This window comes from Alosa alosa, chromosome 1 (assembly GCF_017589495.1).
Source record: "Alosa alosa isolate M-15738 ecotype Scorff River chromosome 1, AALO_Geno_1.1, whole genome shotgun sequence".
NCBI classification, from domain to species: Eukaryota; Metazoa; Chordata; class Actinopteri; order Clupeiformes; family Clupeidae; genus Alosa; species Alosa alosa.
The window spans coordinates 3,822,225-3,836,260 of NC_063189.1; the positions used below are offsets into that span (position 1 = coordinate 3,822,225).

At 45.9% G+C, this 14,036-nt stretch overlaps 2 protein-coding genes across 11 annotated transcripts; both read left to right on the plus strand.

The window, feature by feature from the left end:
• Window positions 1-633: 633 nt before the first annotated feature.
• On the plus strand, window positions 634-7,954 carry LOC125299256 (cell division cycle-associated protein 4-like). 10 transcript variants are annotated; one of them, XM_048250479.1, is made up of 6 exons: window positions 635-814; window positions 1,927-1,976; window positions 3,151-3,203; window positions 3,715-3,892; window positions 4,138-4,459; window positions 5,224-7,954. In XM_048250479.1, the coding sequence occupies exons 4-6, from the start codon at window positions 3,726-3,728 to the stop codon at window positions 6,034-6,036; spliced, it is 1,302 nt and encodes a 433-aa protein (XP_048106436.1). In that variant the 5' UTR covers window positions 635-814; window positions 1,927-1,976; window positions 3,151-3,203; window positions 3,715-3,725; the 3' UTR covers window positions 6,037-7,954. The 10 variants fall into 10 exon arrangements, with proteins under 10 accessions (XP_048106445.1, XP_048106436.1, XP_048106419.1 ...); XM_048250488.1 differs by having other exon boundaries at window positions 634-1,976; window positions 3,712-3,892; XM_048250462.1 differs by having other exon boundaries at window positions 1,927-3,203; window positions 3,712-3,892.
• Window positions 7,955-8,439: 485 nt separating this feature from the next.
• LOC125304132 (SERTA domain-containing protein 2-like) lies at window positions 8,440-13,711 on the plus strand. Its single transcript, XM_048258168.1, has 2 exons — window positions 8,440-8,740; window positions 10,168-13,711. Exon 2 carries the CDS (start codon window positions 10,172-10,174, stop codon window positions 11,060-11,062), a length of 891 nt encoding a protein of 296 aa, XP_048114125.1. The 5' UTR covers window positions 8,440-8,740; window positions 10,168-10,171; the 3' UTR covers window positions 11,063-13,711.
• The last annotated feature ends 325 nt before the right edge of the window (window positions 13,712-14,036 follow it).

The following is a 14,036-nucleotide window of genomic DNA, read 5'->3' on the forward strand; positions in this document are numbered from 1 at the left end:
GGAATATGTATCAGTCTTGGACTTACTATATCATAACAACCTGCTAGACCCTATGCAGTCTGTCTGTGACCGAAGCAGCATATGTTTCTTTAAGAGACTTGACAAATGCTAGCATCCATGGGTTTTAGGCTCCTTGCTAGCGTGCCAGCCTCTAGGGGGCAAATTAGAAGGATTGAGCCCAGGCAAGTGCAAGGTTTAGTCACACAGTTAAAACTTCACACATAGCCTAAATGCACCACAGTTTTTGACTCTGTGTCAGAATGTATGGTTACTTCCTGAAAATCCAACATGTCTGCCATTTTAATTATGCATGATTGTCACATAATGTATTTCATGATGCTGAAAGATGGCTATAGACATGTCATTATGTGTTAAAAGCAGCATAGCATTATAAATGTAGAAAAAAGGGCATATTTTGGTGGCCATATTTGAAGTCAAGATAGGAGCCACTAGGGGGCGCTATGTGTTGGGGTCCATTTCAGTTTTTGATCACTAGGGGTAGTACTATAACTGTACCAAGTTTCGTGCTTTCTGCAAAAACTGAACGATTCAGGTAAAAATCTGGCCTTTAGCCGCTGTACTATCTCAGCAGCATCTGCCAGAGCTGTGCAGAAAACAAGCCAAACAGGCCGCCACGCAGCGCCCCACCCCCATCGGAGACACTGCTGTTTTCATTGGTTAATAGCTGAGAAACCAAAACCATCCGTGCGACGTACGGAGAATTTCGATGATCTCACTCCGACCGGCCGGACCCTTTCTCCCTCATTGAAGTTTTTATGTGGAGCAGAATTGGCTAAAAACAAAAGACATTTAAGTAAGTGAACTAATTTCTTTTATCACACGTAAAAGAACAGAGGAAGTAACAACGATGTTATATTGGGATAACACGGAAACAAATAATGGAGGAGATAGGGGGCGCTGACCATCAGTGGTTTAAAGATAGCTATCATTAGCTGGCTAGCTACCTATGTTGGCGAAAGGAAATGTTAGCCATCGAGCTAGTTAGCAAGCTAAAAGGAAGTTCTCAAAATGCTAGGATAGAGAGCTAACCCTAATTTATCTGGCCTTGCTTGCCAAGAGCAAAGAGCCACGGTCCATGGCTTTTGACGAATAAACTGAAATAAGGTGTCACAGAACAACCCTCTTTTACTTTCAATTTGACACAAACCATTTTTATGTCCGCGTCCGCACTGAATGGGAAGATTTTGGCGGTAGCACTTCTTCCTATTTCGATGTTCGTTTACTAGCAGCTAAAATTGGCTAGCTAGCGACAGCAGGCTAACTAATGATAGCGAGTTGTCTCAAAATGGCTTCCTCGATTGTGTAGCGAGCTTTTGTGAATGAATGTGTGGGAGTCCATGTCTCTCACAGCCGTATACACGTACACATGTGTAGTTACGAAAATATTATTTCATGACATGAATTGTTCTACTACTTTACCTATCCACATTTTCTGTGTAAGCTATCAAATTAGATATGGTATTTTATTTCTGCTGTCTGTAGCTAACTGTTAACGTCATTCAACTCTCCCCACATCCGAACGTTCACCTGTCGTTCAACACTGGCTAACGTTATCTCTGCTACCGTACAGGGGCCAAACAAATCAGATTTACATCTGTTTACCTAAACAAATCACTATTTCGCTTTAACATTCACCTTTGTCTTCCTGAATGGTATGTTTAGAGTGATTTTATTTACAGCTATTCTGTTATCATAAGGTAACGTTAGTCAAACTGAGTCATAACGTTACAGCTCGTAGTCATCATGACATGAATTCCCCATCAGGGATATTGTACACTGTGTGTAACTGTAGGCATCCTGCCACCTGGTGGCATTCGTTTCTGTCCTTTTAACGTTACCATTGACTTCGGTGGCATTTCTTTTTTTATATAAATGTCCTCTGCTCTGCTGTTTATTCTATTTCAGTGAATCCTACCAAGTAGCCCACTCCTATGAAAAGCTTGGAAATTAATGTGGTAAGAAAAAATGAGAACAGAGATGGAAATTGTCTCACGCGGGCTTATCTTTTTTGTAATGGTGCTATCCAAAAAATAATATGGTGTTAGTTGCTCATTCATTATCGTGTATTAGGATTGTTTGTGAGCTTAAGTGCAGTAGTTGCATTATCTATAGATAGATATCTATAGTTGATAGTGTGAAAACCATATATTGCTTTATTAGTTATTAGTTGGGGAAGTTTATGACAGAGTAACAATAATTTGTTTTGCAACAGGTATTAAAAAGGATATAGTATATTTATCAAATGTTTGTGTGTGTGTGTATGTGTGTGTGTGTGTGTGTGTGTATGGTGACAGTATTTCACATAAGACATAAGCCTAAGTCATGACACAAGTTGTTTTGATGTCATCTCATGTTGAAATATTGCTTTTGTCACACAGTAAGCATATTTTCTCCCTTTTATCTGTTATTTCAGGAGGAGGACGTTTTTGTAGGGTGTAGGCATGCTAATCTGTGATTTTTGTGAGGCTTGTGTCTGATTTATGTTGCAGATTGTTGGACTTCAAAACTACCGCCTTGAAAAAGGGGTGTTGTAACATGATTAGGTCGTAATCCTATCCTTTAGTTGTAATAAGCATGACATTAACTACACTCACTTACACCTTTTTGTCACTACTGATTTTTCTTTTTATAGGTTTAACTTAAATTGAACATTTCTCACAAGGTGTGTGTGTGTGTGTCTGTGTCTGTCTGTGTGTGTGTGTGTGTGTGTGAGAAAGAGAGAGATGTTGTGATGAGTATGAACACTAATGTAAAGCATATCTTCTGTTCTAGCTCAAACAAATCCCAAATCACACACATTACACACAATTTGCGACCCCGTTTCTCCGTGTCCTCTCCTTTTCCTGGATATTGGCGCATGGGCTGGCTACCTCCTTTGCTCCCACAGGTTTATTGTCGTCATGGTTGTGAAGTCATGTACAGATTGCGCAATCTTTATTTTGTCTGCAATAATACTGCAAGTGCTTCATTGTCAGGTACCACCTTCGTGACCTGCAGAGAACGCTCGGCACATGTGCTTGGGGAAGTCACTTTGGTGCAAAAATGTTCTAAAAATTGTTCGTTCGTTTCAAGCAACGTGTTGATTGGTGCAGTTGACCCTATATGTTATTTTGTGTCATTGGTACACAGATACATTGGAGGACATATCAGTGGATCACCCCAAGTCATTTTTGAGATTAGAGGCAAGAAAATCACATTATCATCCACAACCTCAACACTGTTGCTTGTTGTCCACAGCCCGTGCCTTCTAGCACATATGCCCAGTACATGCCTGTCATAATGGCCTGAAGTAGTTTTTGCAGGTTGTGTGTACAAAAATTTAATGCCCAGAATTATACAGGATTGTGTGGATATTGCTGTAGTGTAAAGATAAGTTATGTCTGTAAGGGAAGGGTGGGGAACATTGTCTAATGTGCCTTTACTGGTCTTTTTTGTTTGTTTGTGTGTGTGTGTGTGTGTGTGTGTATGTATGTGTTTGAACGAACATGTGTGTGCATATTTCTGAGTGTGCATTTTGTGTTGTGTTTGTGTTTCAACCTGGTTAGCTATTGGGCCAGATGGTGAAGCATGCTGCAGCTGTTGTGCTCCTGGGGACGGGACGGGTGGGACTGGGTTTGGGTTGGGGCTGCGGGATCGGGCGGGTGCGGGTGCGGGTGCGTTAAAGAAACCGTGTGTGGTTGTTCCCTCCAGCAGGGCAGCCCAGAATGGGCGGGGAGAGGGCGGGCCTTAGGCTGCCCGGTGCTCGTACTAAAGTACGGGGGCGTGGCAGAAGGAGCGCGAGGGAAAGAGCCGCCGTGCTCTGGCCTGTGCCTCGTCTCAGGAAAGGTAGAGCACTGCTGCCTCGTAGACGACAAAAACCCCCAAACAAACGGCAAGACTCCAAAAACAAACTAAAAACAAAAATATTAGTCACAGTATCACTTCTACTTTTATGCATACCTCTTTGCATACTTTGAAGTTGTTTAAAAGTGAAGTTGTTACAGTGTTAAATCTGTAAATTATACTTTTGGTAGTGCATAGATTTTTTTTAAAAAATAGTATTTTTTCAGTAATATCTGTTGCGTGCCGTGGGGCAGTGGACTAACTGAGGTCCTGTGCTTTTCCTCCTCACCGTAGCATCAAACCTCAGAAGCGCAGCATGTTTCAGAAGGGCACCAAGCGAAAGTTTGCGGACGCAGGCGGCGAGGAGGAGGAGGAGGAAGAGGCAGCGCTGAGGACCGGCGTGGGCATCGGTGTCGGGGCGCTAGCGGGCGAGGACCCCATGAGCCTGCGGCTACTCTCGTCCTACAGCCTGCAGAGGCAGACGCTGCTCAACATGTCCCTAGTGAAGCTGCAGCTGTGCCACATGCTGGTGGAGCCCAACCTGTGCCGCTCCGTGCTCATCGCCAACACTGTGCGCCACATCCAGGAGGAGATGACATATGACCTCACCTGGCAGGTGCGCCACAGACAGTGAGAAATTGAGATGCGCCCGAGTAATGACATTCACATTCAGCCATTTGTAGACCTTTACACAGCAGCCATTTTGACATTAAATAGTAGGACGAAGCACAGGGGTAACTAAATACGTTAATGAAGTCTGTTTTGCTTTTAATGAATATGGGGGAAAAGTAGACAAGTTCCACACTCAGTGGGGATTAAGAAAAGAGAAGGGTCTGGTCTATGTCCTAATAGCTGTGAATTTGTTTCAGTTCATTTGCACAAGGTTAGGCATTAACCATTAGAGGTACACTATGCAAGATTTTCAACTTAATATAACCTTTACAAAGCCAATTTACAAACTTGTAATAAGGGAATTGTTCACCTAGCATAGTTCTTACCGGGGCTTTTACTGCCTGAATAGGATGGAAACACAGGATGGTTGGTAATATGTGTGACGTTTCGATAACCAGTGACATATGGCTCACTGGATCGGTACTGAAGGTTAATGCAACAGTATTGTTACCATGGCAATATGTAAACTCTCTTACACTAGACCAGGCATTCTGATTATCTTTCTAAGGGCTTTGCCATGACCTGTTCATCCAAGTAACCAATTAAAATCGAACCAAAGAAAGGGGCCTGAAATGCACACTGATTCCATTCCATCATGATTATTAGCAGGCACTCTTAGTGTCACTGTTGAGCTGTCATTGTGATGTCATTTCCTGTGAGCCCTGACCGATGTCCACGTTCCCTGACCGTTGTCCGTGTTCCCTGTAGGTAGGAGCGGCAGCCGATGCCCTGAGCCATGCCCACGCTCAGGCGGAGTGTCTGGCCGCCTCCGATCGCCTCTGTCGCTCCGCCCTCACGGAGGAAGAGCCAGAGCAGCAGCCAGCCACGCCCTTCAACGCCATTGGCTACGAGGGCTGCGACGAGGACGAGGAGGAGGAAGAGGAGGTGGTGGTGGACGAGGACGGGGACGTGCCACTGACGTCCGTGGCGTCGTCCGGCCCCTTCCTGCCCGGCAGGCTGGGCGCGAGCGCGGGCATGGGGGTGGGCGCGGGCCTCGGCCCCCGCTGGCAAGGGGAGCCCATGTGCCACCCGGAGGAGATGGAGGACGCCGACGACTTCGGCAAAGGCAGCGGAGACGCCGATGACGAAGACGAGGAGGAGGAGGAGGACGTGGCGGCGTATGACAGGACAGGGGCCACCGGGGCGGCGCACGGCGACCGGCTGGCCAAAACCACGGAGCAGATCTTCAGCCCGTTGTTCGAGACGAACAGACCCACGCCCGTCCCCGAAGCAGCGCTCGAGGAGCTTTTCTCGGATGTGGAGGCGTCCTACTACGACCTGGACTCCATGCTGACGGGAATGCAGGGGGCAGCTGCAGCTGGCGCTGCTAGCGGGGGTGGGGGTGGGGGCGGAGTGGACACGGGGGTCGGGGTACCCAAGGGGACCTCCTTTGAGCTGCTGGAGAGCCTGAACTCCAGCCACACCCAGACCCACACGCAAACCCCCCTCAACCCCACCGCAGGCTGCAGGCCGGACCTCAGCGAGCTGGACCACATCATGGAGATCATCGTCGGCTCTTAAGACAAGCACAGCCAACCGATCAAGACTGGGTAGTTTTATGAGTGTGTGACGTGCGTGTGCGTGTGTGTGTGTGTGTGTGTGTGTGTGTGTGTGCGCGCGCGCGCGCGCGTTTGTGCACATGCGTGCGTGTGTTTGTTTGTGTGCGCGCGTGTGTGAGTATGTTTGTGTGCGTGTGCACGTGCGTGCATGTGTGTGTCTGTGGGAATGGGGATGGCTTTATTCGTACAGCCCTGCCCACATGGATTGTATGAAAGGACAAATGAGATGCACCATGATTTTATTTTACTCTTTTTTTTTTATACAAACTGAGATTAAGCACGTATGCTCTATTTTTCATATCTTTTTATATATGTTTTCTGTCTCCTGGTGTATGTTTTTACTTTTGTTTATTTATTGTTTTGTAATTTATTGTTTATCATCGGACAGTGAATTTACACTACATAAATTGAATCTCATAAAGTTGTATATGTGGAGAACAACAAAGATATTAATATTTCTCCTTAATGAGCGACCAGATAAATATATGTCCCATCCAGCAAGTAGAAACATGTTTGTCTTTGTTTGTTTGTTTGTAAGTAAGTATATATGTATGTATGTTTGTGTGTGTGTGTGTGTTTGTACGTGTGTATGTTGAACGTCAACACGATGCAAGGCCTGTGTACTGTTATTTGTGCCCAGAGAATGAGATGGACACTGCCCAATTAGCAGCAGGTTCTGGAATGGACACTGCCCAATTAGCAGCAGGTTCTGGAACTGACCTCGCCCACATCTGATCCAGAATCAGCTGTACGGGAGGTGATCTGTTCTATCATCCACTGTCAGTTTTGAAGGGGAGTCTGCAAGGACGGTTGCCCTCCTGCTTCAAGTATCAAGCAATGCAATTATTGTTTTTTGCAATTATTGTTCCCCCACACACACACACACACACACACACACACACACACACACACACACACAGAGAGTAGTTAGCTCCACAGACTTCTCTGCTTCAGATGGCATATAACAGTCCACCTTCTGCAGAAGGCTTTCAGAAGACTGTGCAATACTCATGCGTAAACATTTGGGGAGATCCTAAAGTGTCAGTGCAGAGAATGCCCTGTAGTTTTCAGAAAACACAAGTGAACTCATTTTTGGATGCCTTGTTGGTTCAACTACTACAGTGCCCCAAATTCCATCTTCTTTTTGCGGTTTGATTTCAGATCAACTGCCCCAGCTCTGGAGACCTATGGGTGATCCTCAGATCATATGTTTTATTTAGAACATGTCTTCATTCTATGGAGAAAGGGATAGTCTTTTAACTTGGTTACAATTAACATAAAACATTTGAAAGAATGGCGAATTTTAAAGTATTTAAACTGTTGCCTCTAAAAAGCGCCTGTTAACTTTATGCAGTTGGAGGCCATATTTTATTATTTTTGTATTGTTATTTTTTACAAAAAAAATGATACTGATGTGAATCATTTTATCTGTATTATGTGGTAACATTAAGAGGTACAAAAGATTCTGCTTATTTTTAGATTGGAGTCATGCATGAGGTTACGCTTCTCCCCACCTTGTCTTCTCCAGAGATCAGCATTCCATTCATTCTTTGGAGTGCACCGATGCGTCAGTTGTATTATTAATTTCTCCGATATTCCGCTCCGTGTTGGTTAAGCGTTGCCGCCTTCAGAAAAGTTACTTTAGCAATGATTATGTCCTGTGCTTAAGGATGACTCCAGATAACATGTTATGATCACCGATTCTGTGTGCCATCTAACTAAGAAGGAATTCTACCACTTGTAGGTCATCAGTAACTGTAACACCACCGAATGATGTCAGGTCCAACAACAAAGACAGTATGAATTTTTATATTTCTATGAAGATTGTATATTGTAGCAACTTTGTAAATATTTTTTAAAAATAAACTTTTGCATTGCTATGTGTGAGTCTTTCACTTGTTTTATTTCTGAAGGCGAGTGTAATCATTATTTTGGTTACTTTATTTGGAGTGATTTATTACCACTATTAGGCCCATTACGAGCTTACTATTATTGTACAACAATACGAATGGACTTTATAATATACAAAATATATGTCTCGTATCGACTCGTACTGTTATGCATTTTAACGCAATCCCATTTCTCGTGTGACATTCCTGTGGCGTCGCGCGGTCTCTGTCACTTGTTGGAGACTTGTTCCTTCAGCCTGTTTGCACATTCGATGCCCCGTGAGCGCCGAAGGGCTGTCCACAGTAGCCTACTCCTCCCTCGGTAAGTGAGGGCGGAGATCTGGCGTGTAGGGCGGTGCGGTGGAGTTTCAATCCTCTGATCCACTGAGCGTGGCACACTGGAGCTCCGCCCCGGGAGCTGTTTTCCCCGGCCCTCCGTGTGTTTTGTCACCCCTCCCTCCGCCCTACCCCCTCCACCACCGCGACCCGGGGCTTAACGTGGTACGCCAGCCCTGCCTGCGCTCTGTTGACGACCTGTTTGGCATCTCGGTTGACAGTGGCGAATGACTGCGCAGAGATGGTCAATGGTACATTACTTGTTTTTCATGCTTTTTGAGCTCAGACTGTATGTTTCTCGTGCGAACCCAGGTGATAACAACTTGAGGAATCACTCTGCCTGCGTAGGCAAAAAGAAGGGAAAACACCATAATAAAACGCCAATCATGCGCATGGACCCGACGCACAACTGTTTCAATCAACTGGCTGTGGGCACGGAGGGTGAGTAGCTTGTGGCTGATACTGTAGGTGCTGAACGAGTTTTTTGTTTTTATGGTAATTGTACAGGCTCCATACAGTTGTGATGAGTATTATTTTACGGAGACATTATTGCATTAGCCTGTTATTCTCTTGACTGTGCAACGGGACAGAACCCATAAAACAATTAGTTTGACTGAAATCGAGTGAGCAGTAAATTAATTGTTCTCTTTACGCGCTCAGTTCTTAGTGTTTTTATCTGTCAAGTGCATGAGAGATTTCGACCAACAGCCTCTACTGGCGTCAGGAATGCGACTCTGCACTTGCCTGTGACACTCAGTAGGCTAATGGAAGTTGCCTCAGACATAAACACTCAGGTTTTGAATCAAACCCGCGACTCAACAAGCCAAACAAAGATGAGCTTAGCGCTGAATTAACTGCATAGGTTGCCTAAAATCCTAAACAAACAAAAAACATAAAATAGCCTGACTGATTCGTTCAAAACAGCCCAAAGCTAAAAGCAGATAGTTATTATATGGTGCCGTTTATTTGTAGCTTAAAAGCAGTTTCTATAGGATAACATCCCAATTTGCATGTATGGATGGAGGGGTATCACACTAAACAACACGAGGGAGGTTGGGCCTAGGAAGGTAAAGGAATTAGTGTTTAGTGGCTCTCGCCACCAATCACATGTATTATAAGCAAGTGTGCATTTTGCTAACATGACTTGCCATTCGCCGTCTCGATTAAACTCCCTTAGACAAATACATTTTAATATAGACAGCATCTGAGCAGCGAGCTCTTCCTCCCGGACGCTCTCTGTCTCCATGTCAGCTTGACCCATGCATTCGCCCCTCTCCCACTCTCTGTCTCTCTCTCATCTCGTGGTGCCGCGCGGCAGCTGCATCTCCGTCCCAGACAATCTGTACTGTTTTACATAACACTGAATCCCCCTCCTCCCCCTTCCTCGCCCTCTCCGCTCTCCGCTCGGCGCACTGTCCACCCCCTCCCCCCTTCGCCTGCCGCTCGGCCCTCTCTCCACCGTGTTAGCTGCAGACAAGCTGATCGCTTGAGTCAGTCAAGTGGGAATGGAAAAAAAAAACCCAGCAAGCTCCAGTCTCCATGTAATAATAACCACTGCAGACAACGCTGAATTGAGGCCAGTGGCTAGGCCCTACGCCAGCGTCTGTTAACACTTGCTTTAAAAATCTACAATCACATTGTCTTGACGAATTAAAAAATCTACTAAACCGTCCATTTAGTAGTATCCAAGTCCATTATGAGCTTCAAGTGAAAGTCCTCAATTAGATTATGAACAGTGTGTTGTAATTCAGAATATAATTTCTTGGGGATACATAATTGGTAGTCAGCAGACAGAGCATTTTAAAACAGACTTGATATATTTTACCCCAGCGAGCGTAACACTAAGGCTGGTCTCTTGTTTTCTTCAGCTTCATGTTGGGTCGTGGAGTGAAACGGAAGCGGGGTGTCCAGGAGGCTCAGCCGGTAGGGGGTGTGGACGCTGCAGACCCCAACTCCGCCTCGGGTGTGTCCTACCTGCAGCAGAGGCAGCTGGTCCTCAGCCTGTGCCTGGACAAGCTGCAGGGTTGCCAGATCGTCCAGGGTTGCCAGATCCGCACAGAGCCCAGCCTGCACCGGTCAGTCCTGCTGGTGAACACGCTCCGGCAGATACAGGAAGAGATGAGACAGGAAGGGGAGGAGTCAATGACCTTAACCGCTGCTGCTGCCCTGGCCGCTACAGGCCCCCTCCCTGCCCCTCCAGCCACTCCGTTGCCGCAGATCATCAGCCTAGCGTGTGGAGCCCAGGCCTCGCTTCCTCCCAGTCCACCCCAGGACCTGTTTGACCTGAGCGGGTTGGACAGCGTCAGCAGCCTGCTTACCTGCCCGGGCTGCTCGGAGGAAGAGGAGGAGGAAGAGGCGGAGCTGGAGGTTTCTCTCGTCTCGTCGGCGTTTGCCTCCTCGGCAACGTCTACGCCCCTGCTGACCCCGGGTGACCCCGCGTCCTCGCCGGACGGTCGCCCGTCGCACAGCTTCCACTCGCTCCTGGGCTCGTTCGAGCTGGTCAACTCGCCGGGCTACCTGTCGGACCTGGCGCTGGACGACATTTTCGAGGACATCGACACGTCCATGTACGATGCGTCGGACGTGTCGTCCATCCTGGCGCTCGGTTCCTCGCGGGCGGCTTCGCTCGCCTCCCCCCTCTCTGGGCTGGACGACGGGGAGCTCAAGGTGGGCGCCAGCTGCCCTTCCTCAGCGACATTACAGCTGTGCTTTTCTGAGGTCAGTGACCTGGACCACATCATGGAAGTCCTGGTGGGGTCATAGACCCCCCCCAGGGGGCAGCAAAGGGCTGGGGTGGGTGGACATTGGCGTCCCAGGTTATAGAGTTAGCTGTGTATATAAGTGTAGGGCTCAGACCACATCATGAAGCCCCGTGGGTTTGAGTTCTACAGCCCCAGAGGGGACCCTAAGGGGTGGACAGGAGTGACTGTGGTACCCCAGAGTAGCCCGCAGCATCGGCAGGAAGACCTGGGGTACATCTTGGAGGTACAGGCAGGGGTCATAACTCTGGTGGGATCAACTCAAAATAGTGATAGGGACTGTGGCACACCAGTGAACCACGTCCTAAAGGTGCTGGGCAGGTTGTCAGTTCCCCAGGGAGAGTGGTGGCCTGTGAGGGACACGGGACTGGGGCAACATGTCTACTGACGACAGCATGGAAGACCAGCAGAAGAAGAGAAGAGAGGAGAACCAGGTAGTGGCATTTGCAGTCTGCATCATCTGCTAAATACACTTTGTTTTTCTACGGATATGCGAAATACTCTAATGAAGTCAACAGTTTTCTGAAGTTCTCTGTCATCATGTGTGGAACTGTGCTTTGTCCATGTTAATATCTGGTCTGATGCTGTCGCAGCTACAGCCAGACCTGAAACAGAAACTGAAAGTTGATTCAGTTGTGGCCTACACTCAAAAGTGCGTTGGAGAGGGCAGTTATGGCCCAAACTCAAGAGTGCGTTGGACAGGGCAGTCATGCCTCGTTGTTGGGCGGCTGTTGCACTTAGCACACTTAATTAATTGCACTGAAACGCCACAAGGTATTCTGTCATAAACCCAGAGGAACGAACAAGGCGGGGAGACACATAACTGATTTGAATTGTACTCAAGAGCGGAATTACCCAGCACCCAATGTGACAGCTGACCAATAACTACAGTATGTACTGCCACTGTCTGGTTTATTGAAGGATTTGTTTTTTTCAATGAAAATGTTTGTATTTTTATATATATTCATATATACTCAGTATTTGTTTTTTTTACAATGTTGTATCTGAATATGGAAACAAGAGTGAGATTTGAAGCAAGTCAAACTAATCCATTCATCACCTACTTGAATGAAAGCAAGCACAGGAGGAGAGTCACTAGTCTGTAAATGTTGTCAGAAAGATTTTATTGTAATTTTACAGAGGAGTTATGAATTGTGTGTACAATAAGGAGTTTGTCAATACATTGGATGAGCACATTCTGAGACAAATATATTCTACCTCTTGGCAACGAGTGTCTGTTTAAGTTAATATGATTAACTTTATGGTCCTCTGGCCATACATGTTATTTATTTGTCTTGGAGATGGAGAAGAACTGTCATTTGGCAGCAATTACACAATTGCTGTTTAGAAATATTTATGTAGGCGACTTTGTTTACTTTGACTTTTTACTCTCCTATCAAAACCCATGGACAGTTTCTCTAAGCCCCTTAGCGGAACTTCATGGACGTCTGGGATCACCATAGCAACCTTGTTATTTGCTTCAAAACAACACTGTGCCTTCATGATGGACCTGACTGCAGAACGGCTGTGGCCCTGCTCTGGCGCAGACGTGGCCTGAATCAGTACCAGGTCCAGGGCGGGCTCGGCCCAGCGCAGCGTCCACTGCTACCGTGGGTCATCAAGAGGTGGAATGTTGACAATCTGAACAGAAATGGGACACACGATACACTGTGATGAGCGTTCCGACGCCAATGAGTGAAAATTCCTTTCCTTCGCCTGCCTGCGTCAGGCTTAACGTACGCTGACACCCTGTCAGCATTCTTACTTACTGTGGAGGAGGAGGGGGAGAGGAGGAGAGGAGGGAGGGAGAGAGAAAGAGAGAGAACTATCTGAACTGAGAAAGAAAAAGATGTGGGGGAGGGGATGTTTTAGCGGAGTGGTAATGTGACTCCTGTCACATGGGACGTACTAGATTGTAAAATAGCTCTTTCTCTCTCTGCTTCTCCCTCTGCTCTGCTCTGCGGTGTCTTTTATCAGCACACGCAAATGCAGCCGGTAGAGGAGGCCCCTCTCAGAATGACACTCTGCCTTTCTACTTTTATCTTACGGACAGAAATGTTCCTGAATATTTTTACACGGTTTCATAACAAGCAGTGTATATATATATATATATATATATATATGTCCTGTGAATCATAGGGACTAGCAGACCGACATGTTGACCAGTTTGTATCCAATATTTGTGGGTGTGTTATATTCTGGACACAGGTAGACTTCTGAATTAGATATAAGCCTACAGTTGTTTATGTTTACGTATATTTTATACAGATCTCTTCAGGCTCTCTGGAATCATTTCAAGTCTTTCTTGTGTTCAACCTAGTTGAGCAGCTTGAGGTAAAGTCAACTTTGAATCGTGTTTTGTTTTCATTTTCGTGACTTTTTTTTCCAAGACGTATTTCAGTATTAAGGATGTAATGTTTCCATTTACTGACTTACTTCACATATGGCAGTCAATGACTGTAGCCACTTCCTCTTAGCATAATGTCACATTTCCTGTTTTCAGGGGCCTTTTCTCAAAGATGAAAATGTTATTCTCTCTCTCCGTCCCTGTCCGACCCACATACGGTGTGTACAGAAGTGTTCTTTCTATGAGCTATGCAATTTGCCTGTACTGTTGCTAGTAACAGGTGATTAAAGAAAAAAAGAAGCAAAAGTATTTGTTTGGGGTGTATTTTCTGTGATTTTCAGTTCATGACTCCCTTACAAAACAGAAAAATGTCTATAAAAGATATCTGTCTGAATGTAACATGCAGCACATCATACCAAGGAGTAATTCAGACAGGTTTTGTGTGGTGTGACGTAGGCTACCAATGACCCGGCTTCATTTGATCTTACAGTTTGTCTTCTGAACCACGGATGAGCTGTATGAAAATGAGCCATCCAGATAACTAGACCAAATTCACAGGAAAAACGATCCTTCTCTCTAGAGACCAGATAGAAGTGTATTTAATTACACACAACTAAGGTAAAGTATGTAT

Bases quoted from the DNA above. Each gene is read 5' to 3' on its own strand.
- LOC125304132 (XM_048258168.1), top strand. From the start codon at position 10,172: ATGTTGGGTCGTGGAGTGAAACGGAAGCGGGGTGTCCAGGAGGCTCAG.
- LOC125299256 (XM_048250462.1), top strand. From the start codon at position 2,753: ATGAGTATGAACACTAATGTAAAGCATATCTTCTGTTCTAGCTCAAAC. The intron at 3,893-4,137 runs GCAAGACTCCAA...TCCTCACCGTAG, and splicing joins CAAAAACCCCCAAACAAACG to CATCAAACCTCAGAAGCGCA. The intron at 4,460-5,223 runs GTGCGCCACAGA...TGTTCCCTGTAG, and splicing joins CATATGACCTCACCTGGCAG to GTAGGAGCGGCAGCCGATGC.